The sequence below is a fragment of the Lycium ferocissimum genome, chromosome 4 (assembly GCF_029784015.1).
Source record: "Lycium ferocissimum isolate CSIRO_LF1 chromosome 4, AGI_CSIRO_Lferr_CH_V1, whole genome shotgun sequence".
In the NCBI taxonomy this organism is placed as follows: Eukaryota; Viridiplantae; Streptophyta; class Magnoliopsida; order Solanales; family Solanaceae; genus Lycium; species Lycium ferocissimum.
The window spans coordinates 30,933,687-30,960,456 of record NC_081345.1 but is presented as its reverse complement, the minus strand read 5'-3'; the positions used below and the strand labels follow the sequence as shown (position 1 = coordinate 30,960,456).

Genomic DNA, 26,770 nt, shown 5'->3' with positions numbered 1-26,770 from the left:
GGTATGGAGGACTCATATTAGGGTAGAAGGATAGGTAGTCGCGTTTATCCTTTCTTACGAGCGTTTATCCTTGATTGTATTGCTCTGTAGCTTTTGTCTCTTGATTTTTGCGAGTATATGTTGGTTTATAATGGCTTATTTACTTTCATTGTTTTCATTTTCATAATTGCTTTGATTTGTTTGCCGTATCGACCTTTCCTATGCTTTTCTTGGTAGAGGTCTTAGAAAACGGCCTCCTACTTAAGGTAGGGTAGATGCTGCGTACACTCTACCCTCCCGAGACCCTACGGTGTGGGATTCACCGGGTATGTTGTTGTTGTTGTTGTATTTTCTTTAGAAAAAAAAAAGTTTGATAAGTGACATTCTAAGCTCGTTGTCTCCTCCTCAACCCTCACCCATCGTCATCCCACCCCTCGAGACCCCCAAAGTCCCCGTTTCCTCCCTCATCCCACCCTCATACTAATTTCCTAGAATACATATAAATGCTCTTGTATCAATATTTTTGGATTGAGCTCCTCTCCATTTCCCTTCTCTCCATTTTCCCCAAGTTCTACCTTAGATTAGAGACACATGGCATGGGTTAGAATTAATGACTAAGATTTAATTGACTAAAACAAGGCCGTAACCATAGTTTATATAATTAATAACTTATCCATAAATATATTAAAATATTTTCTCTCTCTTCCTATTTTAATATTTCATCTTTTTTTCAATCATGACAACTCTTTAATGGTGATATTTTCTAGAATATAGACAACTCTTTTAGAAATATACAATTACCAATTAAATAATGGGGTCTATATTATGTGAATTAGTAAGCATCATAATTGAAAAAATGAAAAATATCACCAATTGAATAATGGGTCTATTAGGGAAAAAAAATTAAGTGGCAAAAAATAATCAGTTAAATCAGAAAAGATATTTTACTGGGTAGGAAAAGTAAATAGGAATAGAGACAAAATTATTCTAATATATTTATGGATAAGTTATTAATTATGCATGGTTAGTGCCTTGTTTTAGTCAATTAAATCTTAGTCATTAATTCTAACCCATGCCATGTGTCTCTAATCCAAAATAGAACTTGAGGAAAATGGAGAGGAGCCTAATCCAATATTTTTACTTATGTATCAAATACTAAAAATAAAGAAAAAAACTCACTTATTTTTCAAAAAAAAACTTTCATGAGAAACGTTTTCCTCAGTAGTACCAGACACGCCCTTGAACTCAAAAATAGTCCAAATGCCAACCAATTTTTTGTTAAATGGGGTAGAGTCCACAGTGCACCGAAGGGAAAGACAGAAATGTCTTTAAAAAAACAAAAGAAATCACAGATCATCATTCCATAATACACTTCAGTCACCATTATAATACACACACAGAGACACACACTTGAGTTTAGAACAGTGTCAGCAAAGATTCCAATTTTCCAACCAATCTCTACTCTCTTTTTCTCACAACATATTTATATACCCAACCTACTCCTCTTCTTACACCAACCGGTAAGTACTGTCACTGTATCACCGCCGGTGGTACCCAGTGAAAAAAACAGTAAAAAAGAAAAAAGAAAAAGGAAAGAGAACCCACATTTGTCCTTCAATTATTTACCTACCAAGTACTAGTACTACCAACATATATATTTGAAATTCAATCATCGAAATTCAGAGTCTTTTATTTCTCTCTCCACTATGTGGGTATCAGAGTAAAGTGGAAGCTGAAATTTGCTCTGTTTTCAAGATGCTTTGCTGCAAGAATTCAGTACAAACTGGGCGTGGATCGGTGCCGGTGTACTTAAATGTATACGATCTAACTCCCATGAATGGTTATGCTTATTGGCTTGGTCTTGGGGTTTACCATTCCGGTGTTCAAGGTCTGTTACTCAATCTTGTACTTTAATCAATTTTTCATAGTTTATCAGATCTGTAATTCAAATCTGGGCTGAGTTAAAATAAATCTACTTTATCTTTTACTTGAGAGTCAATGTAAATAACACATCTTAACTATCATTTTTTTTTTTCGAGTTTCATACCCCAATTATCGGCTTCCTTCTCCTACCTGAGCACCAACATCTATCCCTTTTCCTACCTGAACTATTAGTTTCCTATCTAAACTATCAGTTTTTTTTTCCTACATGAACTATCAACGCGGGATACTAATTGGCATCTGATAACGCGGATTTGATATAGGCTTTGGCAAGTTTCAGTCTTTTTAATTTGTTATATTGTGAAATACCATGTATATATTCAGATATATATTTTAAAGTATCATGTATCCGTTCTGATATATATTGTGAAGTACTATGTATACACTCAGATTTATATTGTGAAAAATACTATGTATACATTCAGATATATATTTTAAAGTACCATGTATACATTCATATATATATTTTTTAAAGTACCATGTATACTAATACATGTGACATACCATGTATACATTCTGATATATATTTTAAAGTACCATATATGCATTCTGCTATATATTGTGAAGTACCATGTATACGTTCTGATATGTATTGTGAAGTACTATGTATACATTGTTATATATATATTGTGAATTGATAGAATGTATACAATGTATTAATTTCACACATAAGAAGGTGAACTAACTTTGGATTGTGCCCCTATTATTACGTTATATTAATTTTTAAGAATAATTGCGTGATTTTTAAGAATGGCCAATATTGCGTGATTTTAAGGGAAAAATATTATGGTCAGGATGAGGAGAAAGGACATTCCACTTAGCATGATTTTAGGGGTTAGACCAGATTGGCTACACAGTGCCATTATTTTTAGGCCTACTTTTGCTAAATACGTTTTGGGTCAATAGAATACCAATTTTATGTATGACTTGTACCTATATGTCAATTTCACATGTATTAAAAACACCTAGTTAAGTAGATGATGATAGTTTAAGTAGGAAAAATGAATAACTGATAGTTGGCCTAAAAATTTTCGATGTGTGTTTTAATACATAGATGGTGGTAGTTTTTTAATGATAACATTACATAAATGATGATAGTTTAGGTAGGAAAAGACATGAAAAGGGAACATGAAAAAGTGATAGTTCTGGTGTGATTTCAACAATTATCTCTTTACTTAAATAAACTGAATTATTGTCAGTAAAAGATTTGTTAATGGTGGGGGGTTATGTTAGCTAGTTCATGAAGTAGAGTATGCATTTGGAGCTCACGAGTATCCAACTACGGGAATTTTCGAAGGGGAGCCGAAAAAGTGCGAGGGATTTATTTTCAGGAAAACAATTTTGATTGGATGGACAGAGAAGACAACTGAGGAAGTAAGAGGAGTTATGGAAGAACTTGCTGATAAGTACAAAGGAAATGCTTACAACCTTATTACAAAGAATTGCAACCATTTTTGTAGTGATGCTTGTGTTAAACTCACCAGCAATCCAATTCCCAGTTGGGTTAATCGACTTGCAAGGATTGGTAAGATTTTCAGATTTTATGTCTCTCTCAGTAAGATTTATTGCTTCACTTATATTACACCTTTTTAAGAATAATTTTTAGTTTAGTTTAAAACTAGCATGTTCAGTTTAGTTCAAAGGTTTTTACTGACTTTATCCGTATCAACAAACAATTCGAAATACTTCAACTTTTTTAGAACAGATTGCTTCTAATTGTAGAGGAAGTTTTGCCTATCGAAATAAAATGAACCGAATATAGCGGGACCCAACTACAAGTAGTTGGATTTGAATCATGGTTGATTGATATTTTGTTGGACTTGGTGCATTATTGTTACTTTGTTTGTCCATATGTGGTTGAATCAGGAAGCTTCTGAGTAGTTTCATAGAAGTCTCGACGTTTGTTCTTACTTGTAATCAAGTTGAGAATGAATAGAACCTATTGAAGGACCCACAGTAGGAAAACAAAGTCCAGGAACTTTCATAGAAATGCATGCTGTAATAAAATTTGCTTATAGTGAGAAATGACATGATTTTTCGCAGCCATTTTGAAAGATTCCTACCAAGTTCAGCGGCTGCACAAACTCATGTTGAAGATTTTTTGCAGCATTTAACACGACAGGAATATTCAACATGAGTTTGGGCAGTCGTTGACGGTTGAACTAGTCTTCCGCATTTAATTCTACGGGTTATATTGTTATCACGTTTGAAAATTTAGTGTTCAACAACTTGCTGATATGAGAGACTTAATAACTTTAGTAATTATTGGTGTAGGTTTCTTTTGCCATTGTATCATTCCCATGAGCTTAAAGTCTACTAAAGTACGCCACCATCGGATGGAGGACAAGACAAGTGAAGGGGACAGCAAGAAACCTCAGAGCAGCTCGAATAACCCAACTCTGTCTTCAAATCCATCAGGTGAAGGGAACAAAAAACCTCGGAGCAGCTCGAAAAACCCGACTCCGTCTTCAAATACATCAGGTGAAGGGGACAACAAGAAGAAACCTCAGAGCAGCTCGAATAAGCCAACTCCATTTTCAAATCCTTCAACAGCTTCTTCGCAATCTCCTCCAATTGCCAAATCCACAAGTAGTAAAAAAACCAGAAGCCCGCTACCTCCATCTTCGCCGTTGACATCAGATTCAAATGCATCATAAAATTTCTTGATGCAGAAAGGCCATGCTTCATTTGATTCACTTTTATTCTTTTGCCCGTTCCTTCATAGGGCTAACAACCACTCGAGTAGCCTTTCAAAAGTTCAAATATTGTATATGCAAATGCTTTCAGTGAAATGAAAATCTAAAATATGCAGCAACAAGCAAATGAACTTTAATTCTTTTATCTATCAATAGGCTTATCACAATCATCGTACAAAAATAGTTGAACTACTTGAGTTCAAATGAACCTGAATTGAGTGGAATGGACATAGAGAAATATAGTGTCAATCAACCTTACTTAGAGTTAAGACATAATCGATTTGATTAACCACTCAACAATTCTCCTCATTTATGGACAATCTTGGGGAGAATACATGTTTCAACCAAGACGACACTTGAAACGAAGAGGAACTTTCACAAATCACAATGTGGTCACACTGATGAGGAAGTCACTGTTAATCCATCTGAAAAGGGGTGAAGAAAAAAAAATGTTATACTATGAGACAGAAAGCCTGTGAATGTTATGTGCTTTTCCTTTTAGAGAGCTGTTTTTGCAAAGAGAGATTATTTGCCTTTCAGCAGCTTTGGACAAATCAGATCACTTTTTCTTTTGATATTTCCAAACAGTCACATTTGTCTCCAATTGTTATTCTGGTGAACCTATTCTTTAGTCCCAAAGGCCAATACTATACCTGAGAGGTGACCTTAAATTGACCAAAAGATATCATCAATCACTTTATTCAAAAGTTCCAACCACATTGTTGGTGCTGTTAATGTTTTCATTCATATCATTTATCCTATAGTATATGTTCAACTTTTCTCGCATGAGTACCTAAAAGCATGTAATAGACCAAAAAGAAAAAGACAAAAGCTATTAATGGAACTGAAAGGAATCTAAGATAAATGGCTCCCCTTCTCCTTCCTATTAAGAAAGGATAAGGAAACATCACAAGTTCTAACTTATTTACAAGGAAAAGGGTACATAACTGTGAAAAAGCAACAAAAGCAAATGAATAGCACTCAAATAGGAGGGGAAAGGGAAGAATGCTAAATAAAAACATTAAAAAAGCCCTGGAGAAGGTGATAAGAAATTCAGCAATGACTAGAGTATTCTCAAAATTTCATTACATATACAAGTGCAAACTTCCGCTGTAAAACAGAATGGGCAAAGCTTGATGAATAGGTAGGTATGATACTACCACTGAAAGTTATAGATGTAAAAACAGGGAGCATCCGGGAAATCGCATATACTGACCTCTTCAGGGATGGGTGCCTTAAATGTGGAATCATGGAAACTTTAGCTGACTTAAATATGGTATCACACCAGCTTGCTAAACTTGATTTGTTGATTTCCACTATCTTCAGACATAGCAAACTGCATCTCTCTTCAGCCTAGACACAATAAACCAACCTAAAGGGAATCAAACATCCATGAGTTACAAGTTACAACTTACAGCTCTGGATTCCTGGTAACAGTAAATGCCAGGATCCACGCGAACCATGTTGTTAAAACCTAAAATTCAGGGGATACTTTGCCTCAATGTAAACCAAGGACAAAGTTCTCTAAGCTGATACAATATAATCTATCAAACATGAAGGTTTTATGTGACACTGGCATGTTTTCACCATGACATATGTGAGATAGAACGTTCAAATTTATATCATCCAATGACATAAAATAAAGATCCGGTTCCATTACATAGTAGTCCCAGTCCCCATTCCAATCCTGCCATAATGAAATTAAATATTTCTGAACTAGGTTACAGAATGAGAAGTTACTAGACACATATTAGCATACATCTAGCAATATTAAGAATAAATAACTTTCCACCTCACTTGTTGAACTAACTTATCTTCAACAAGGAAGATTATTTGTAATTACTATACCATAATTTCTATACTAAGTAAGGTTCCAATTTATCCTAATCATTGTCTTTATTATTCTTGGTTTCTTTACAAGTTTTAAGGGTTGAGATTTCAGAAAATATCTTGAATGGTACAGCAAAATCACAAAAAGGAAACTATTCATGGTTTTGATGCAAAGGGTACAGGGCCTCAGAATAGCTCTGTCAAGATAAGCTCGGGCGGAGTACTTCAAGAGAATCCAGTGTTAGGAACATGAACATGACACGAATGTTATATGGCTTTAGAGGTTTGCTGGACGGGGAAGACACAAGTGGTAAACCAGCTAGTCCAATGTTTCGATAATGAGAATTACCTTGCATCAACAGGCAGTCTGCTATAATAACAACCAAATGTTCGTTTAAGCAGATAATGAAGTCTGCAAATGGATTGCTTTTATTTTCAGGAGTCTCCTACCAGTAAAAGAATGCTTTGTCAATTTTAAAAAAAAAAAAAAAGGGCTTTCAATTCACTTCTGCCCTATGCAAGAAAATGAATACGTTCAACCCACTGGTAACAGGGAAACTGTTTATCGGCAGTATTGAGCAACCATACAGGTCAAATCCAGCTAAACAGACTTTGCTCCAATTATGAAGGAAGACTTCGCTTTATCAGTATGCTGCCTTCTGATGGTACATTTACAACTTGATAACATAAACCTAGAAATGCAGCTTACTTACAAGGACATTCAGTTTTTCTATCATCCAATAACATGGGCATCCCATATCTCAAATTAGATTCACAGAAGAACATTTGTTTCAGGATGTACATCCAGCAACTAGCATTATCAAACTTAATAGTTGGGGCCATACTTCCTCACTGTGTGCATCTATGGATGCAAGAATGTCACCCACCAGCTTGTGTAGGTGACCTATACAAAAAAAGTTTGGTTCAACATGGTAAAACTTCCAGACAATTAGGAGGAGAGAGATTTTAAAGAAAAATCTGCAATTAGAGTATCTGAAGAGAAATTTCACACCACTTGAATCATAAGACCACAATCTTACTAAAAGGAACTTCTCCATAAAACAAAATCAATCTTCCAGCTTCCAGGTCTCAATTTTCAATTTCTGACTTGGAATCCAGTACAGAAGTTGCAAGCCTCCATATTCCGAGTGTTCTGCTGTATATTGGCAATGTCCTCCAACTGACACCAGAATGTATGAGAATACCATTAGGCAGCCAGCCAACTCTAGATCTATTCCGTGAACAATGTTGCATAGAACACGAGAGTGGCCTCCACTTATAGTTGTTTGCTGCTTGCAATCCAGCTCAAAACCTTTAGCCTTTTCTGTCTCTAGAATAGCACATCCTTATTCTGTTGGGTCATCAAAATGAACCCAGGTGTGCCTAAGTAAAATTACCATGTTTGTATTCAATTAAAACTAAAGCTACCATGTTTGTCTTCAATCAATACTAAATGAGTCTTTCTAGTTAAGGGGTGTGGGTGTGGGGACGGTTAACTATCTGCATTTCATGCTGCAAAAGTGCTCTTGAGGATTCTTTACCGAATTTTCATCTTCTATCTAAGAGTATCCCATCATACCTACTTCATTTTTTGGCAAGAAACATCACCATTGTCATTTCTTTCATCATGGCCGGATTAAGTCAAGGATGATCTGGTAGGAACGTTAAAGGTCACTAGAGTAGACCGAGGTGGTTTCTTCGTCAATAACAGAAAAGTCTCCTCCATCCATATCCACAGGATTTTCAAATTCTAGAGACACATCATCCATTGAGATATTCTTCATCGTTTTCAATCAAACCAAACCTGCTGAAATGCTGAAAGAATTTCCATTTTCTGTTGATGGATCAAACGCGATAAACCCGCTGAACTTCGTGGATTTAGTTGGTCCAAAGTATTTCTCGCAAAAGTAGGAAGTCGTGTCAAACCTTTTGGTCCCTTGTTAACCGCATGAAGGAGATGATTCATTCTGTTCCTTGGCCATATTTGACTAAGACCCAGAGAATATCTCAAAGTGGCCATAACAGGGAACGACTACTTATCTCTCTGTTTTAAGCTTTAACATTTTCACGTATTTCCCCTGAAGACTGGTCGCTGATTGTTTCTAGGATCAATTTTAAATATTGAAGTTACTTCAGCTGGTTTGTTAAGCCCAGATCGATTGGAGGCTTGTCATTTTCATCTTCATATATAGCCACCTCATGTCGATTAGACTTAATGATTTGATCTAAACCTGATCCCCCTAACATCAGTTTCCTCTAGACAAATCCATAATCAAACCTCCAACAGTAAAAGCATTGACTCTGCTGCAATATCCTGGAGTCATAATCTCTCGGATGTCCAATCAACTCAACCAACACTCAGTAAAGCAAGTACTTAGAAGATTGGAAGGAAAGCGAAGGAGCTTCACTGTCTGATAATATCTGAACAGTATTTACTCGTTAAGAGATTCAGATGCGATAATATTTGGTCGGGAGTCCTCAAATCAACTTCCATTTCCAAATTGAATCAAAACACTTGCTTCCTACACTTGTTAGCTACTTGCTTTGTAACCAATTAATGCGATATGATCCATTTTGGTAATAAGGCTTAGTCCTTGTATTGTCTGGTCATAAACTTTTATGTCAGATTGTCAGTGTAGGTACAACTTACAAGTGCCTTAAAAGCAAATTATTTACGTCGATTGAAATCTGGCTGAACAGAGGATTCATATAACGGACACTCACTAGTTTGGGATTGATTGATCGAAGACTTAATAGATAAAATGAGAAATGCCGTTCTATATCATTAAATGGACATCAAACAAAAAGGCATACGGACAGTATTTTTGTTTAGCCCTTAATCTTGGAATGCAAAATTTACCTCCTTAACCAATTTTGTGGACAGCGCGAGTAACAAGGTGAAATAAAGCGAGTCGAGACAAGGTAATAACCGATTACTTGGTTGAATTCATAAGGAGTGGACGAAAAGCTGAAGCAAAATCCCAAGTTAATCAACAATAAGGTAAAGCGGGAGGAATTAGCTTACCCTTTAGAAGAAACCAATTTGGGCCTTCTCAATTTCTCCTTCGTCGTTGCATCGTCTTCTGAATTAACACGAATTGATTAAAGGGGAAAGATCACCGATGCTCCCCCTCAAACAAAAAAAAATTATCCTGCCCGTACCGCCGTTACTTTTGTACCCCGTAAAAAATTAAAAATATTTACCTGACATGCCTCAGTTACCCCCAGTTATGGTACAAAAATATTATATAAATATATTGAAATGGTATCATGATTCAGTTTTCTCTTAGCCCTTTATGATACCATCATGTTATATAAATAGAGAAAATTACACCGTATGTTAATTAGGGCAACAATACCACCAAAATTGACCCATTTTTTTTTAATTCTTACAAAAATTGACCCAAACTTTTCTCTCTCTCACTCTCTCTCTCGCTCTCAATTTATCTCTCTGCCTTTTTATATGTTTGTATATCTTTTGTTATATGTTGGTATAAGTGTCTGTATATGTCTGTATATATTTGTATATTTTGGGCTATTTTTTGTAATGTAAGTTTTGAGCTATTTTTTGGTAATGTAAGAGACCAACTTGTATATTTCTGAAATTTTCTCATATAAATATACTCATTCTCTTAGTCCTCTATGATACTATCATGATATATAAATATACTGAGACGGTATTATAGATGATCATGTTCGTTTACCGTGATGGTATTATGAAAAACTGCTTTAGTCCTCAATCAAACACTCATCTGTGATAACATTGTCTTACACACATATACTGTGATGGTATCATGAAGGACTGCTTCAGTCCTTCAATGAGACAATTCTCATGACTATGATACTATCATGGTATATAAAAATATTAAGATGACATCATGGAGGACTGTTTTAGTCATTCTCTTAAGAGAAAAGACATCATTTGACCTCTGAACTTGACACGAAAACTTAGTTTAGCAATTAAACTTAAGTTGTATTTATTTACCCCCCTTAACAACTTTCAAGTTAATTAAATACCCCCCTTAGCGGCCTGGACCAGTTGAGATCTAGGTTTTGTTCACCACTCGCCTGGTGATTGGTCCACGTCATTAAATATTTTTTTAATTATTTTTATTTATTTAGTTTTTCTCTTTCTTCTTCATTCTTTCCCTATTTTATTATTTTATTAAAAATGGACCCCACCGCTGCCACCACGCCACCACCACTGCCGCCGCCGCCGCCACCACCACGCCAACCCCCACCCCCAACCAAACCCACCTTCTTCCGCCCCTCCACCCCCATTTAAAACGCAACGAAAAAAGAAAACTCAAATTCATTGTCATTTACCTCCATTATCATCAACGCTCCATCAACAACAATGGCTACTTTTCTTCTTCCATCAACAACAATGGCTACCTTTCTTCTTCCATCAACAACCATGGAACTCCAAAAATCCGGAAAAATCAACAACCATGGAACTCCAAAACTATCAATAACATTCTTAATTTTTTAAAAACAAGAGGAAGCAAGTGATAAAATAATCCAAATAGGACACTATTGAGATTAAGATAATAAAAAATCACCCCATCGGAAAAAATGGTGCCGACGAACTTTAATCTTTCCTGCCAATTGAATTTTTTTTCCTCAACCTTTAATCTCATTTGCACTTTTTCTCTTTTGCTCATTTAATACCTGAAAGAGGCTATGTGTTTAATGGAGAAAAGACATCTGGGAAGAAGATCACAAACATGAAAGAGGGAGAAAAAACTACCAAGGAAAATGGAAAAAGAATAAGAAGAAATATTGCAATTTGGGGAAAAGACATCTGGGAAAAAAGAAGAAGAAAGAAGGAGACGGAGGGCGGGTTTGCGATGGGGGGGGGGGGGGTGGAAGAAGGAGAAAGGGAAAAGAATAAGAAAGAAAAGGAAAAAGTTAATTTAAAATGGAAAATAAAATATTAAGAAAATCTTAATATATCATCCAATTAGAAGATGACATAGTGTTGGGACCAGTTGGGACCACTTTTAATGTTATTTTTTTCCTCCCACTTGAGCTTTTAAGAGAAAGACACTTTCTTCACGTCTTTGGTGTATTTAATTAACTTGAAAGTTGTTAAGGGGGTAAATAAATACAACTTAAGTTTAGTTGCTAAACTAAGTTTTCGTGCAAGTTCGGGGTCAAATGATGTCTTTTCTCTTCTCTTAATCCTCCATGATACCATCATGATATATAAATATACTGCGATTGTATCACGAAAAGGGGTTTCGCGAGGGGTATGTCCGGTAAATACTTTCAGCCGGTGGGTAGAAGCGAAATAGTTTGGGAAGGGGCACGAGCGGGTAAATATTTTATATTTTGGGGACAATTAGTGATGTTTTCCCTTGATTAAATGACCCTCTGCCAAAGCCCACCTCTGTGTTACGTCAGAATCGCCTATATATACAGAAGGTCATATACGTCTATTCATTTTGTAAAGACCCTTTTAACTATTTCCTCCTCATTTCATTCTTCTCGACCTTCCGGCTCTCGCCGAGCGGCATCACATGGAGAGCACGTGATTCCTTAATTTTTTTTATTTTTTATTAAAAAAAAAAAAAAAAAAAAAAAAGAGGAGAAGTTCGTGCATATGCACCATTTACTTTTCTATTAAAACGAAAAGGAGATTATGGGAAATAGAAACTACTTTGCCAAAATGGTAGTATAATGTAATTATTGTAGATTAATATTAGTTTAAAATTTTACTTCTAGATTATTACTCCTCCATCCCAATTTAAGTATCATACTTTTTTTTTTTGGTCTGTTTCAAAAAGTGCATTTTACTATATTTAGTAAGTTGACAATTCAAACATCTTATATAGCAAGTTTAAAATCACAAGATTCAGAAGACATTTTAGAACATTACACACATCTTCAATTTAGGACCACGAGATTCAAAAGTCCTTTTTTATTCCTTAAACTTTGTATTTAGGTCAAATTAAGACACATAAATTGGGACAGATGGAGTATTAAGTGTTTATTCAATAATAATTAAGATTAAGTTATTGTAGTTCTTGAATGTATCTAATGAAGTACAACAATGGTATTTCAGTAGTATTTCTACTCTACTAGAAATTACCAAGTATTTTGACCATGAAGCAGAAATTAAGTTATATAGTGATAATTTTTTATTTTTTTTCACTTGTTCTCATTAACAAAGCAACTCATCCTTCCTCTTTGGTGTAAAATATAGTCATTCAATTCAACACATATAAATGTTAATCAAAATACCTTGAAGCAAATAGAACCATGGGCCATAGCTTGCTCCAACACCTAGCAGAGCTCGACTAGTTAAGATTTTACATGGCATGATTACATAGCTCAACGTATGTGATAACAAAAGAGAGAGAAATTCAAATTTCGCATCTCACAGTTATTCATTATTAAAAGAATTTGGCTATAAAAAATATGAGAATCAGATCCACACATGAATAGACAAATATATAATTAAATACTAACAACGTGCTCTTTTTAATTGTTTTTAGAGAGTAAGAAACCTCCCACATTTTTCGTGTGGTTAAGAGGTGTTAAATTTAGTTCATAAAAAGTAACATACTATATCCAAACATGAATGTTATTATGAGGACATATTCATTGATGAGTCCATTGATATATTCAAGATGATTCAAAAGAGAATTTTAGCCAAAAATTTTTTTTTTTTTTTTTTTTTTTTTTTTAATATCATGTAATGCATATTTCTTTCTCTACATTTTCATTTTCTCCATTTCGTAACTAAATAGATTATAAAGAACGACATAAATACATAAAAATCATTTTGTATTTGATTAAACCCAAATTAACGCAACGAATTCATTTAATGATGCGAATAAATTTGTTTTGAATCTTCTAAAATTTAAATCAAGAGGTCCATTTAACACCCCAGCCTCTAGGCTCTAGCCACCCTGTCCCCAACTTATCCTTTTCACTGGGGGTGTCAAATGGGTGAGCTGGGCTGAAATTGGCCCAATCAAAATGGTTGAGGTCATAACATTTTTTTGCACGGATTGCTCTTCTTTTGGGGTGGTTTTTGCCCCTCATATTTGTGGTCTTTAAATTATGCCCCTCATATTGCTGGTCTTTAATTTTTGCTCTTCGCATTGCAACTCTGAGCATTCACGCGTAAATCATGAGGTTCGAGTTCGAACCCCGCTCAAGCATAAATTAAAAAAAAAAAAAAAAATGCAAGGCAAGATTTGGGTCGCGTGTATGTCTGGGACCTGGCATACACTTGTTATGAATTAACAAATTTTATTTTTTTGACCCGCATATTCATGCCTTATATTCATTTTGGCATAAGTATCGGTCCGATATAACTTTGGTAATTCCTTAACAAGTTTTTGGTGGGGCATACTTTTATGGGCAAACTTTTATACGGACACGTAAACTTATGAAGGAATTACCAAATTTATGAATACTTATACCAAGTCCGGCCATAAGGCATAAGTATGCCGGTCCGCATAACTTTGGTAATTTTCACAAGTTGTATTCCGCGGGGGCATAGTGAAATTTAAACTCTACCTTACGAATTTTTTTAAAATTTTGACTGTGTGGGGGTTCGAACCTGGAACTCATGGGTTTTAGCCGAAGGGTAAAATTTAAAGATTTCAAATATGAGGGGCAAAATTCAAAGACCACACCAAAAGAAGGGCAATTCGCCAGTAATAAATGAGTTGGGCTAACATTGACTCAAAAGTTATTTGGGCTGAAATGGGCTAAAAATGGACAGGGTCGTGACCCGCCCAACTTGACCCAAATTTTTTTAAGGGACTATTTAATAGAACAATATTTTTCGTGGAAAATATTATCTAGAAAAATATTTTTCGTGGAAAATATTATCTAGAAAAATATTTTTCACGAAAAACATTTTCGTGGATTTTTCGTGGAAAATATTGTTTGAAAATATTTTCGAGATAAACATTTTTGTGAAAAATATTTTCTTTCATATCAAACACACCACAAACTTATAAGATACATGATATAAGAAAAGTGAATACATAGGAAAAAAATAAAGTAAATCTCATGCAATAAACTCAAATTTAAATAAATTTAAAAAATGGGCTAGAATTAGGCTAAGTTAGAGATCACTTTAAAATGGACTATATTGGGTTGGGCTAAAATCAATCCAATACAAAATTATTTTGAGCCCAACTCATAAAATTTTGAATGGATTGAGCGGGCCATCATCTTTTGGGCCATATTTGACACCCCTACTTTTCACCTATGGTTTTACATTGCTCTGTTTCATATTGATTTTGGAAACAGAGAGGATATTACTATTTACTTTACTAATATATATAAGGGACAACCAACGGGCATTTGCAGTCCTCACCAAAAATTTCAATAAAATGTCAAAATTTTCAATTAATTACTTTTAGGTCCTGGTCTTATCTTTTAAAGTCAAAATTAACTTTTTTATGGTCTATTTTTCAAAAGCTATTGAACCTCCTATCTTATTTACCTTTTTTTTTTTTGTGTTCGGTATCCGTATTGGAGTTCGACTAATTCGGATTCGCGTCGCGTAGGGCCCAATTGGGGGAAGCGCTTGGTTGGATTTTTTCACACACAGGCTCGAACCCGAGATCTCTTATTAAGGGAAGAGCAGCCCCATCCGCTGCACTTTACTTTTCATGTTACTTTCTTCTATTGATCTTATCTATTAACCTAAAAATAGTCATTTTTTCACCAAATATTTTTGCTTCTTGTTGCTCTCTCATTTTCCCTTTTTCATTTGTTGCTTATTATAGAATTTTACATATGAGCATTTCTTTTACTTTTTACTTGTATTATGAAATTTGAGAATTTCTAAATTTTTTTTAGTTACATGTAGCCATTTCTTTTACTTTATATTTATATTTTAATGAACTCACGTGTTTTTACAAAGATTTGTACTAGAACAATTTTCAGATAGTTTTAAAAAATTATTCAATGGTGTCGTATAGTGTTGAAAATGAAGACAATGTTATCAGTCAAGATCAGGTTATCTTTAAAATCTCTTGTCTGGTTAACTAAAATTAATCTTTTAAACACAAAATGAGTTTGAAGCAAGGCGGAGTTAGAGTGTCAGCTACGAGTTTGATCGAATTCAGTAGTGCTTTGGTTCAAATTCTGTATTTGTCTTAAAAGTTCATCAAATATGTATGATTATTAATTTAGAACTAATTATTTAAAAAAATAGGATTCAGAACTCATAAACTTCAAATTCTGGCTTCCCATCTAATTTGAAGTAAATAAGTTTATCAAAATGAAAGTTAAGATATTAAATGAGTGAAATGAATTTTTTTTATATATTGAAAATATATTTATTTGAAATTTAATTATTACTAACATAAATTATATTTCTTTAATTAAAATATTTATTTTTATATTTGAGTTTCATGAAACTAGTATATGTAATGAGGGAGAACCAAATAATTTTGTAGTCCTCACGTTTAATTTTGATCCTATAAGGCTTCTAGACGTGGCTTTGTCTTTTGTCCTTATTCTCATTTTGCCCTCATTCAATTTTTAAGACCATTCACCGGGCCATTATAATTGGTGTCAGGTGTTGAATCATTCTTCACTTGGGCTTTGGTAATTAGTCAATATCATATATAGTAACTTTTGGTTAATTTCCTTTTGCTCCTTTATCTCAAAATATTTGTCACGTTTCACTTTTGAGAGTTAAATTATATAAATTTTAACAAATATTTTAAGAATCTTTACATTATGTTGATTGGAGAATTGCAATTTATAGTATTTTCTGTATATTTTTTTAATATCTAAATTTTAATTTTAAAATATTGAATTAATCTAACTCAATTTAGCTTCGAAATTAGTCAAATTGTCTTTATTTTTTGGGATGTAGAGAATATATTATTTGTCCTTATATGTTCTGGTAAAATTTTGACAACTTTGGAGTCAATCTTTTTTTACAACTGAAGCATTTATGAGATATTGTAATATATTTTATCCTTAAACTTTCAATGTTTTGCGTCTTTAGTGAGTTCATATGTTCTTATAAAGATCTGTCCTAAAATTATTTTCAAATATAGTTTTAAAATCCTTTATATTATTAATGTACTATAATTATTATTTACTAATTATAGGATCATTAGGCTAATTTGTGTAAATATTCTAAACTAAGGTTGTAAATATTGTAGTGATTTGAAGTTATTGAATTTTTTTCATGTTCGATGGTTCTAGGAGATGAAAACATGAGTTTTATTAATACAGGTAAAATAAAATATATATTATTATATAGGGGCAAAATGACTTTGAAGAAGGGCGGAGCTAGAGTGTCTGTGACAGTTTCAATCTAATCCGGTAGTTTTGGTTCACAAACTTTGTATTTGTCTATAAATTATTAATTTAGTACCAAATAACTTTAAAAATTAAAATTCAGAACCCATAAACTCTAAATCATGACTCTGCATCTGAATTGAAGTAAAACTAACAATGAAAGCTAAAAAAAACAATGAAAGTTTAAATGTTAAGAATTCGGGCCCGGGCTTATCACGGCCCCATGAAACTAGTATTGATATATAAAAACGTGACAACTATAATGGAGTTAAATTCTTCAAATCCATGTGCTAGTTCATAGTTAGGTGAAAAGGGAAAAGTTAAAATGAAGAATTCAAACGGAACAGAAAGAAAGTAAAGTCCTGACACACGTAAATTTGGTGTGGCATGAATTATAACTTTTTTCTACTTATAATTTTCAACCAGCGACGCCTTTCACAATTCATTTCACATCATAAACCTCCTCTTCATTGAGGACGTGTGTTAAACGAGTGATCCCTTTGTACAAATCCTATCACCATCTGTGAAGGAATTGACCAATTGCACCACAGTGCATTAACCAGTTGTGCTTGTACGTACATAGGAGTTAGCTGTGTGGAGTTGTACAGTAGTTGGCAAATTAGCTTGTGCTAGTTAACTTAATGTTAGTAAGTCGGTTAATCGTTTAGTTAGAGAGTTAGATGTAAAGGCAGTGCGGTTAGATATTTCCAATTGCAGTCTCTTTTTGTACTCGGAGCAATACCTTAAAGAAAAGAATTTCGTTTGCATATACATTACTTTACTTTACTACTATATAGAAGCATAAACCCATGCTTCGTCGTCAAAAAAAAAGAAAAAAAAAGAAGGTGGGCCTCACACTAAAAACACCAAACAATATTAAAAAATAAGGTGAGCCCCATACTAAAAACACCAAAAGATATAAAAGAAAAAAATAAGGTGGACCCGATACTAAAAACACCAAGCAATATTTTTTAAAAAAAAGTGGACCCCAACATTAAACCAATGCTTCTATAGTAGTAATAGTAGTAAAATGAGATAGAACTTAATTATTTTTTCATTTTTTCTCTTGCTTTAATAAATGTGAAAAGAGAATAATGTCGTAAAAGAAAAAATAATATTAAATTGAGATCAAATAATTAATAAGGTAAATTAGTCAAATTATAATTCTAATTGACGTTTTCTTAAAATAAAACCCATGTTTCGTTGTCAGTCCTTCCAAAAAAAAAAAAAAGGTGGGTCCCACATTAAAAACACCAAACAATATTAAAAAAAATAAGGTGGGCCCCATACAAAAAATACCAAACAATATAAAAGAAAGAAAAAAATAAGGTGGGCCCCATACTAAAAACACCAAGCAATATATATTTTTTTTTTAAAAAAGTGGACCCCACCATTAAACCCATGCTTCTATATATAGTAGTAATAGTAGTAAAATAAGATAGAATTTAATTACTTTTTCATTTTTTCTCTAACTTTAATAAATTTGAAAAGAGATTAACATCGTAAAAGAAAAATAATATTAAATTGAGATCAAAAAATTAATAAGGTAAATTAGTCAAATTATAATTCTAATTGACGTTTCCTTAAAATTCGAAGTAAAAAAATAACATGACAAGTAAAATGAGCTAAACCAAGAATATTTACCAAAACATAAAAAAATTGTAGATCTTCGTTTAGATAGAAAATCAATTTTTTACTTTGTTTTGTTTTAAACATGTAAAATTAACTTAATAATTAGAACTAGAATTATCTAAATCAAAATTTGATAAAAAATAATAAGTATTGTTTACCCAATCTACATATATTAACATAATTTACACCTTTAAATTAATCGAATTAAAATTCAAAATATTAACTGATGCTTAAATATTGCTATTTTTTTATCTCAAAGAGAGACAAATAGTTTCCTTTTAAACAAGTCTTCTCTTTTAAAAAGTATTAATAAATTTTTGCCAACTTTGTATTCGTAGCAAACACTAATATAATAAAGTTTTGAATACGTTGCACAAACTACAACGTTATATTAATCGTGTTTTGAACATAGTTGTAGTCAAAAAAAAAAAATGTTGGGCCCCATACTAAAAACACCAAGCAATATTAAAAAAAAAAAAAAAAGTGGACCTCACCATTTCCAAACTGCAAAAAAAAAAGAGACCTATAAAAAAAAAAAAAAAAAAAAGGAAAAAAAAAAATATTACTTTACATATTAAAAAATCAAACAATATTCATGTAATTTCCAAAGTATCCCCATTAAGTCAATAATAGTGGATTCATTGCCACATGCGTATCAACCCATTAGTGGGAGCAAATGAAATTATTGTACAGCAAAAAACATGGACCCCATATTATTACTTTTCTTCAAAAGATTAAGTAGCCAAACCATACAATTTCTTTTCTTTTCTTATATTAGCCTGAGATTTAATCTAGATATTTAACTGTTGTATTTGCTATTCCGCCATGTCATTTATTTATTATGTTTACTAAAATAAATATATTTAAAATATTTATATTTTAAAAGAAGATATAATTTAATTACTTTTTCATTTTTTTCCTTACTCTAATAAATGTGAAAAGAGATTAATGTCGTAAAAGAAAAAATAATATTAAATGGAGATCAAGTAATTAATAAGGTAAATTAGTTAAATTTTAATTCTAATTGATGTTTCCTTAAAAAACCATGCAAAAGATAACATGACAAGTAAAATGATCTAAACCAAGAATATTTACCAAAAATTAAAAAATAGTAGTTCTTCGTTTAAATAGAAAATCAATTTTCTACTTTGTTTCGTTTTAAACATGTAAAATTAATTTAATAATTTGAATTACAATTATCCAAATCAAAATTTGATAAAAAAAATAATAAGTATTGTTTAGGTCCAATCTACATAGATTAACAATAGAATATTTTACACCTTTAAATTAATCAAATTAAACTTCAAAGTATCAATTGATGCTTAAATATTGCTATTGTTTTATCTCAAAGAAAGGAAAATAATTTTCTTTTAAGCAAGTCATCTCTTGTAAAAAGTATTAATAAATTCTTGCCAACTTTGTATTTGTAGCAAACACTAAAATAATAAAGTTTTGGATACGGAGCACAAACTATAATGTTATATTAATCATGTTTTGAACATAATATTATATATGCATAAAAACAGTGGAAACTTATGTATTTTTATTAGCAATATAAAATATATATATTATCACTACCCAAACACAACTACATACACATAGATACACTATAATCCAAAGTGTTGGGCCTGTTCTGCACGCCGTCTAGTTACCAAAGTAACCAACGAGCTAAGCCTCAACTCAAATAACAGTGTAGCGAATTATGCAAGCACAAGTGAATGGCTATTTCCAAATATCGACTCTTTAGGGCTTATTACAAACTTCTTATAAACAAAATTTAGTAAGCAGTATGTACTAGTTTAGTGCTTACCGTTGCTTGTGATAAGTCAAAGTAATTTTACACTAAAATTATATTATCAAGCGGCAAACTCGTTTCTTTAGCTTTATAAGAGAACAATTCTGCAACTCCTAATTATTTGATTTGACCATAGCATTTTGTATGCTCCTTTGTAATAGGTTTAGGCCTTTAGGGTGTAGGTTATCGAATATTATGAATGCAATCTCGGACATAACCGAGTCATGATTTACCTAGGAATGTTAATATATAGCACAACTGCATAACAAGTGTGGTTTTCTTTTGAGGATTCGCCTTGTCACCATCTAGAAATTTCAATTTGGTTACACAACCCTAGCAAGTTTCGTCAAAGGACAGAGAGAATATTATCATTGATAATCACTTAATAATCATTTATTTACATTCTAGGTTAATTAGCATATCTTTCTATGTATTTTAACGAGGAGGATCAACCCTTTTATTCTAAAGGGAAACTTTAGTTTGAGTAAATGTGAAGAAAGGAACATATGATGGGTATTTTTTTGATCTTATCTTTTTTGATTTTCCCAAGCACGCGCAATCTTTGCCTTTTTCTCTATAGGTGTCGAATAATTCCATTTTAGGCTTTTCAGTCTTCCACCTCCGCCCTATATATGTTGAGAAAATATGCAGATTCAATCTTCATATTTTAGTGTTCAAAGTTTATTGTATAAGGTAACCGGTTCAAAACTTCAAATTAATTTAAGTCTTTTACTTAATTGAAACAAATCTGACTTCCCAGATTAATTATGTGAGAAGATGATATAATGATGAAATAACTAGTGTGAGAAGATGATATAGTGAGGTTTTAAAATTTTACAACTTCGCTAACTAGTGTTTACAACTAAATTCAACTTTCGCGACTCCATAATGTAAACTAGTCGTGAAATGTGCATCTTTCCAGAGTTCATAAGGAAAAACTATTTACTGATTTTACTTTTTAGAAAAGAGTCAAGTTCTATGCATGAACAATGTAGATAATATTTACATAATCAGGTAATTTTTAAAGTAATTATTACATATTTTGATGGTTTCATGCATGGTTTATAATCGTATTGTGTGTGTTTTTTTTAAATTATTTTCTTTTTGGTCATGTTGCTTCTATTTTAAAGTTATGGATTTCAGTTTCGTTTACTATTATCAGCAAAGTTATAGAGTTATGAAGAAGAAAAAAGAGATCATGAAAACTAAACAAGAAAAAATAACGAAAAAATTAAATAAGAATAATTAATAAGATAAAATAAAAGAAAACTGCCAAGTAGCAATTATTTTTTGCCTAATTTTTAGCTAACACACGCCCCTTGGCAACCCAGAGAAGTTTTAACTAGGAAATATTCACTACTAAAAAAACAGGAAATTATCGATGAACAAATTTGTAGCTAATTCTATTTAGCGGTAGATTATCAAAAAATTTGCTCACTACGAGCAATTTAGCGACGAATTAGCAAGGAATTTGTAGCTAATTCTATTTTTATTTTTTTTAAGTGATTGTAGCTCAAGAGATAATAGCAATTTAACACCTTATAATTTAAATATAAATTTTTTAACAAGTGAATAGGTGAATATTTCAAAATTTTAAAATGTGGTAACCCCTGTGATATATCATTATCACATGAAGATTTGGCAAATATTTTGGAGTTGAAAGGTTTGGACACACATTTGAGGCAAATAGACACAGACCATGAGGAAAGTTCGCACTAGTTGGGAACCCCATCATGAAAATTTGTGCATGAGTTGCATCATTTTGCCTGTGTAAAACTTCACATTCATCATTAAACTACTTTACCCACACCATTTCCGGTTTATGCTGGCCTTTTATGGCATTTTTTACTACTCCTATTAACAAAGGTTCAGTAATTTCTAGAATATTAGGACTACGAGAGTAAAACTAATTAAGGTAAGCAATGAAACTAATTAAGGTAAGCAATGAAACACATAGTAATAGTTATTGATAGTGAGATCAACTAGAAGATAACCCCGTAATTTGATGGTGTTTGATTGAGTGCAGAGTTTAAGAATTAAAGGATCAGAGGACTTTTGAAACTTGTGATCTAAAGTAAGGCATAACTATTTATGTGACTATAAATCATCTCATTAACAGTGAAATGAGTATTCTAAAGTTTTATTATTACTAAATTAAATGTAAAAAAGGTTTCATTCCTTTTTAGACTAATTAAAAAGGAAAGAGTGTCATATTAATTGAGACGAAGGAAATACCAAGCATATATGATGTCCGTAGTAAGTAGAGTATTAACTAGCTTACCTTGAAATTAAGGTAAGAAACCTGCGATAACATGCTAAGTTATACTCATTGGGTAAAATTGTTTATATACTGTCTATATAAATTTAATCCAATATAATATCTATTAGAACATGAGTATAAAATCGTGAAATATGTCTTCTTATGTCTGCCTTGGGATTGTAAAAAGATTTTAAAAGTAAGATTTTTTTTTTTTTTTTTTCATACCCAAGAAAGACCTAATAAAACATAACGCAAATCATTTCCTACCCAAGGAAATAGAGAATCTATGATTAGCAATTGAATGCCTCAGCCCCTTTTGTTGAATCTAAAATTGCTCGTGCTAGATTAATCATAGGAAAGAAAGTTGGGCACCTCGTTCCAACCAGATTAGTTTTGGATGCTACATTTTAGTTGAGACTATGGGAGCATGAATACCCCATCTTTGCTAACTTTTTGCAATTCGTAAAAGTGGAGAGACACAAATGATCATTTGAGTCCCACTGAACCCAACAATGATTAGCTTCAAAACATGCATTTAATCCTTTGGAGCAGACATCTACTAAATGATGTTTGGTTTACCTTGCTGATCTCTGAATTTTAGGGACGGAATGCCAGTTGTTCCAATAGAATCTTTCCACGCTTCTCTTAAAGTTTTAATGGTATTTTGAATTTCCTTTCATTTACGGAAAGATCAATAAGACTTGAGAAAATAAATTATGAGTTTAATCTGACTGTAAAAGATTTGTTATACTATCAAGTTGTTTAAAAGATCAGTAACTAATTATAAATAAGTGCTCATAATAAATAAACTAGTTACCTTGAGAAATAAAGCAAACCACCATGTGGATAAGCGTGCAAAATCTTAGAATTTGGTACGATAGCCTTCGCCTTAGAATTTGGTGCGATAGCCTTCTTACTAGGTGTACATTTACGTGCGAGTAAGGGGCTACTTCAATTGAATCTCCTTCGCCGAAAAAATTATGTAGTGCAAATAGAAAAAAAAATGATTTTTTTATTATTATATAGAAACTGTTGAATCTCCTTGTTAAAGTGTATGACTATCTTGTAATGACAAAAGCGGTTCAAAATTTTATTTTAGTTATATATCGAATTCTAAGCGTGACATTATAATGTCTTTCGACAACTTTTTTTCTTATATACACACACATTAATGCTACACCATTTTATTTTTTTAATTATTTTTAAATTTTTCTAATGTTACACCATTGCCTTTTGCAACAGCTTGAGAGTTGGCTCTTTAGGGGCGTCAGGTCCAAAATCACCCAACTTGCCATTTGCAAAGATGATGTAGCAGGCTCAACCTTTTAACATTCTTGTATAAACCATTTATTTAAAAGTTATGGGTTCATTCTACTATTATTGTAATTTTGATAAATTTTTACACATAAATTTTTTGCTAAAAGTTGGGGTTCAATTGACCCCCACCCAATACATACGCCTCTGGTAATGTCATCTTGCTTGCCAGCTTTTTTTTTCGAACCTTGAACATATAAAGAACAACTGCCATTGACGGTTGCCATTTTAAGTGGCATATAACTTGCATCATCCATGCATGTGGGAATGACCTAACCCTGAATAGCTGGGAGGAAACAGATTTCCCGTAACATGCATGTCAACATCCTTGTTTTACACTTTATATTGCGTAATCTAGTGGTCATATGAAAAATGACGGTCAAAAATTGCAGCTGCAGATCTACACACTAGAGAGAGAGTGAGCGACAGCAATATAACTAGATATATTTTGAGAAATCACGCAGTCCAGTACGTAGTTTGTGCCATGAAAATCTTGACCTTAAGACAAGAGATAAGTACAGATGTCATATGTTTAGTAAATGTGATGTGCCCATGTCATCCTGTCCTCAATTAAATACCTATAGTATATCTTCTACGAGTATTATTGTTCTTGTGTGGTGTCGTAAGGTCACTATATATTCATCTGATGTTAGGAAACTTTAATCTCAAGAAAGGTACCTCCACCTATTTTTTGAAATCATTGTCATTCATGAGAGACGTAGCTATCCATTTACATATTGATTACTCCATTTACATAATTTAGCAATAACGTTCAAAAGCTGACCAACAAAAAAAACAATAATTCACGTAACAAAAATTAAGGATTTTACTTGTATTAAAGGATCAGAATTTATACCGCCAATCATGCACACACATGCATATGTAATTGACTAGTTGCCAAAACACGTTAGTCTTGTAATTACTACTTAGTATCGAGTACTCTATCAACTATTCGCATTTCTTTCTACTCTTCTTTTAATTTCTATATTTTGCTACTATCATTCACCAACAAAATATACTTGATTACTTAAATATATAGGTATTATTATGTCCGCACTATCTACTCTATCGATTTAATTTTTTATTAATCGATAGGAGTAATATACTTTTATCTTATCGAATCAACACAATATACAATAACAAGTAACTGTCTGTAATAATTCCAATTTTGCATTTAAAAAGTATTGTAAGTTGTTATATATAACCGTTAAGATTTATGCTCTATCGATATTAACTATATTTGCACCCCCTGCTCAGACATTATGATATTATTATAAGTAAATCTCTTTGATAATTATCAACTGATAACTTGATAAAATGATAACTCATCGATCTTTTATCTCTTGTTAAACTACATCCAATAGACAAGTGAGGCTAGCCCTAATGGTTGAGCATCTCCGTCATCAATCGGTAGGTTGAAGGTTCGCGTCACACACTACTAGAAAAAGAGGGCTTTTTCATCGACATTCAGTAGGAAATTTATGCTATAAAATATAATTTTCCTACCTCATTCTCACCAAACCAGCTCGGACATAGCCATTGAACATTTTTCAATGGAAAAATAATTTTTTTTGTTGTTGTTGTGACTACCGTCATGCTAGAGGGTAAGTGAATATTACTAATCTTCCCTAAGAGGTGAGGTAGATAAAATGAAAAGAAAAGAAACTACACCCACTAGTGTGACATTTTTTATATTATCAATACAGTACATAACTTAAAATTCATTATTTTATTTCCTTGTTTTTGTTTTGGGAAGGAAGGAAAGAAAGGTATAGAAAGCCTTGTGGGCCCAATTCCTTTATCAATTGCCAGCTGAAGGACGAAAAGAGCGCTTACATAAACCCCTTTAAAGCCTTTCAACTCCATGCCCTGCATCACCTCTGCTTTGGGGACTACTCTTTCTCTCTTAGACATATCACAAACACTTTTTATCAAACATTTGTAGCTGCCAAATTCTCCATGGCTAGACCACAACAACGATATCGAGGTGTCCGTCAACGACATTGGGGTTCTTGGGTTTCTGAAATTCGACATCCTTTACTGTAATTTCCTTACCCTTTCTCTTTTTGCTGAAGTTTCTGTCGTCAATTTTTTTCTGAACTAAAATTGATCCATTTTTGTTAAACAGGAAGACGAGAATTTGGTTAGGCACATTTGAGACAGCGGAGGATGCTGCACGAGCATACGATGAAGCTGCAAGGCTCATGTGTGGACCAAGAGCGCGCACAAATTTTGCTTTTAATGATAGTGATTCTCAATCATCATCAACGAAGTATTTATCTTCAGCTTTAATAGCTAAACTACAAAGATGCGAAATGAAGTCCGTTAGCAGGGCAAATAATAGACCTGGAACGACAAAATTAGAAGTTCAAGACGACAATCAGTTATATGCGCCTTCCAACAGGGGAGATCATGGCCATATTGGTAGAAAAAATGGGCAAATTGGTGTTGAAATGCCGGTGAATCGGGTAAGTTATAATGAAGGCCAAGCTGAGAGTACACAACAATTCAAGTCACTGGAAGATCACCATATTGAACAGATGATTGAGGAGTTGTTAGATTATGGATCAATTGAGTTATGTTCTGTTCTTCAAGAATAGGCCATGAATGCGAATGTAACACTGTTACCTTGTAATGAAATCCTTCCCTACTTCTTCCCTCTAATTTTTCATTCTGTACCAAGTTATTAATGTATAGTTAGTACTTAGTAGCTTGCATAAGATGGAACTACTCCAGGCATTTCAGTACCCATAATATTAGTTGGACCTTTTTTTTTTCGAACTCCTAGACGGGTTAGAATGAATAGGTTCCAGAGTATAGAAACGAAAATTGAATTCTCATAATTTTCTCACGGAGTTTAACTTTTCTATTTTACACTATTAATTCACCTAAAAGATAAGAATAAGTAACTGTTAGTAATTCGTAGCAGGCAGACAACGACCTACTACAAATCTACTGATAAAGTTACGCCGATATTCTTCAAATTATCTGAACTTCTACTATAAGTTGCTAAATCATTTTCTCACTTGC

At 32.7% G+C, this 26,770-nt stretch overlaps 2 protein-coding genes and 1 long non-coding RNA gene across 5 annotated transcripts; 2 read left to right on the top strand and 1 right to left on the bottom strand.

Moving 5' to 3' along the window:
- The first annotated feature begins 1,283 nt into the window (after positions 1 to 1,283).
- On the top strand, positions 1,284 to 4,743 carry LOC132052258 (deSI-like protein At4g17486). 3 transcript variants are annotated; one of them, XM_059443706.1, is made up of 3 exons: positions 1,284 to 1,867; positions 3,158 to 3,445; positions 4,180 to 4,743. In XM_059443706.1, the coding sequence occupies exons 1-3, from the start codon at positions 1,735 to 1,737 to the stop codon at positions 4,575 to 4,577; spliced, it is 819 nt and encodes a 272-aa protein (XP_059299689.1). In that variant the 5' UTR covers positions 1,284 to 1,734; the 3' UTR covers positions 4,578 to 4,743. The 3 variants fall into 3 exon arrangements, with proteins under 3 accessions (XP_059299689.1, XP_059299690.1, XP_059299691.1); XM_059443707.1 differs by having other exon boundaries at positions 1,289 to 1,867; positions 4,195 to 4,743; XM_059443708.1 differs by having other exon boundaries at positions 1,728 to 1,867; positions 3,154 to 3,445.
- On the bottom strand, positions 4,744 to 9,628 carry LOC132052259 (uncharacterized). The gene is made up of 3 exons (XR_009413967.1): positions 9,472 to 9,628; positions 5,833 to 5,988; positions 4,744 to 5,041 (listed from the first exon to the last, which is right to left on the bottom strand). It is a non-coding gene; the product is annotated as an uncharacterized LOC132052259 (long non-coding RNA).
- Positions 9,629 to 25,584: 15,956 nt separating this feature from the next.
- LOC132054582 (ethylene-responsive transcription factor ERF003-like) lies at positions 25,585 to 26,467 on the top strand. Its single transcript, XM_059446561.1, has 2 exons — positions 25,585 to 25,782; positions 25,869 to 26,467. The coding sequence occupies exons 1-2, from the start codon at positions 25,700 to 25,702 to the stop codon at positions 26,338 to 26,340; spliced, it is 555 nt and encodes a 184-aa protein (XP_059302544.1). The 5' UTR covers positions 25,585 to 25,699; the 3' UTR covers positions 26,341 to 26,467.
- The last annotated feature ends 303 nt before the right edge of the window (positions 26,468 to 26,770 follow it).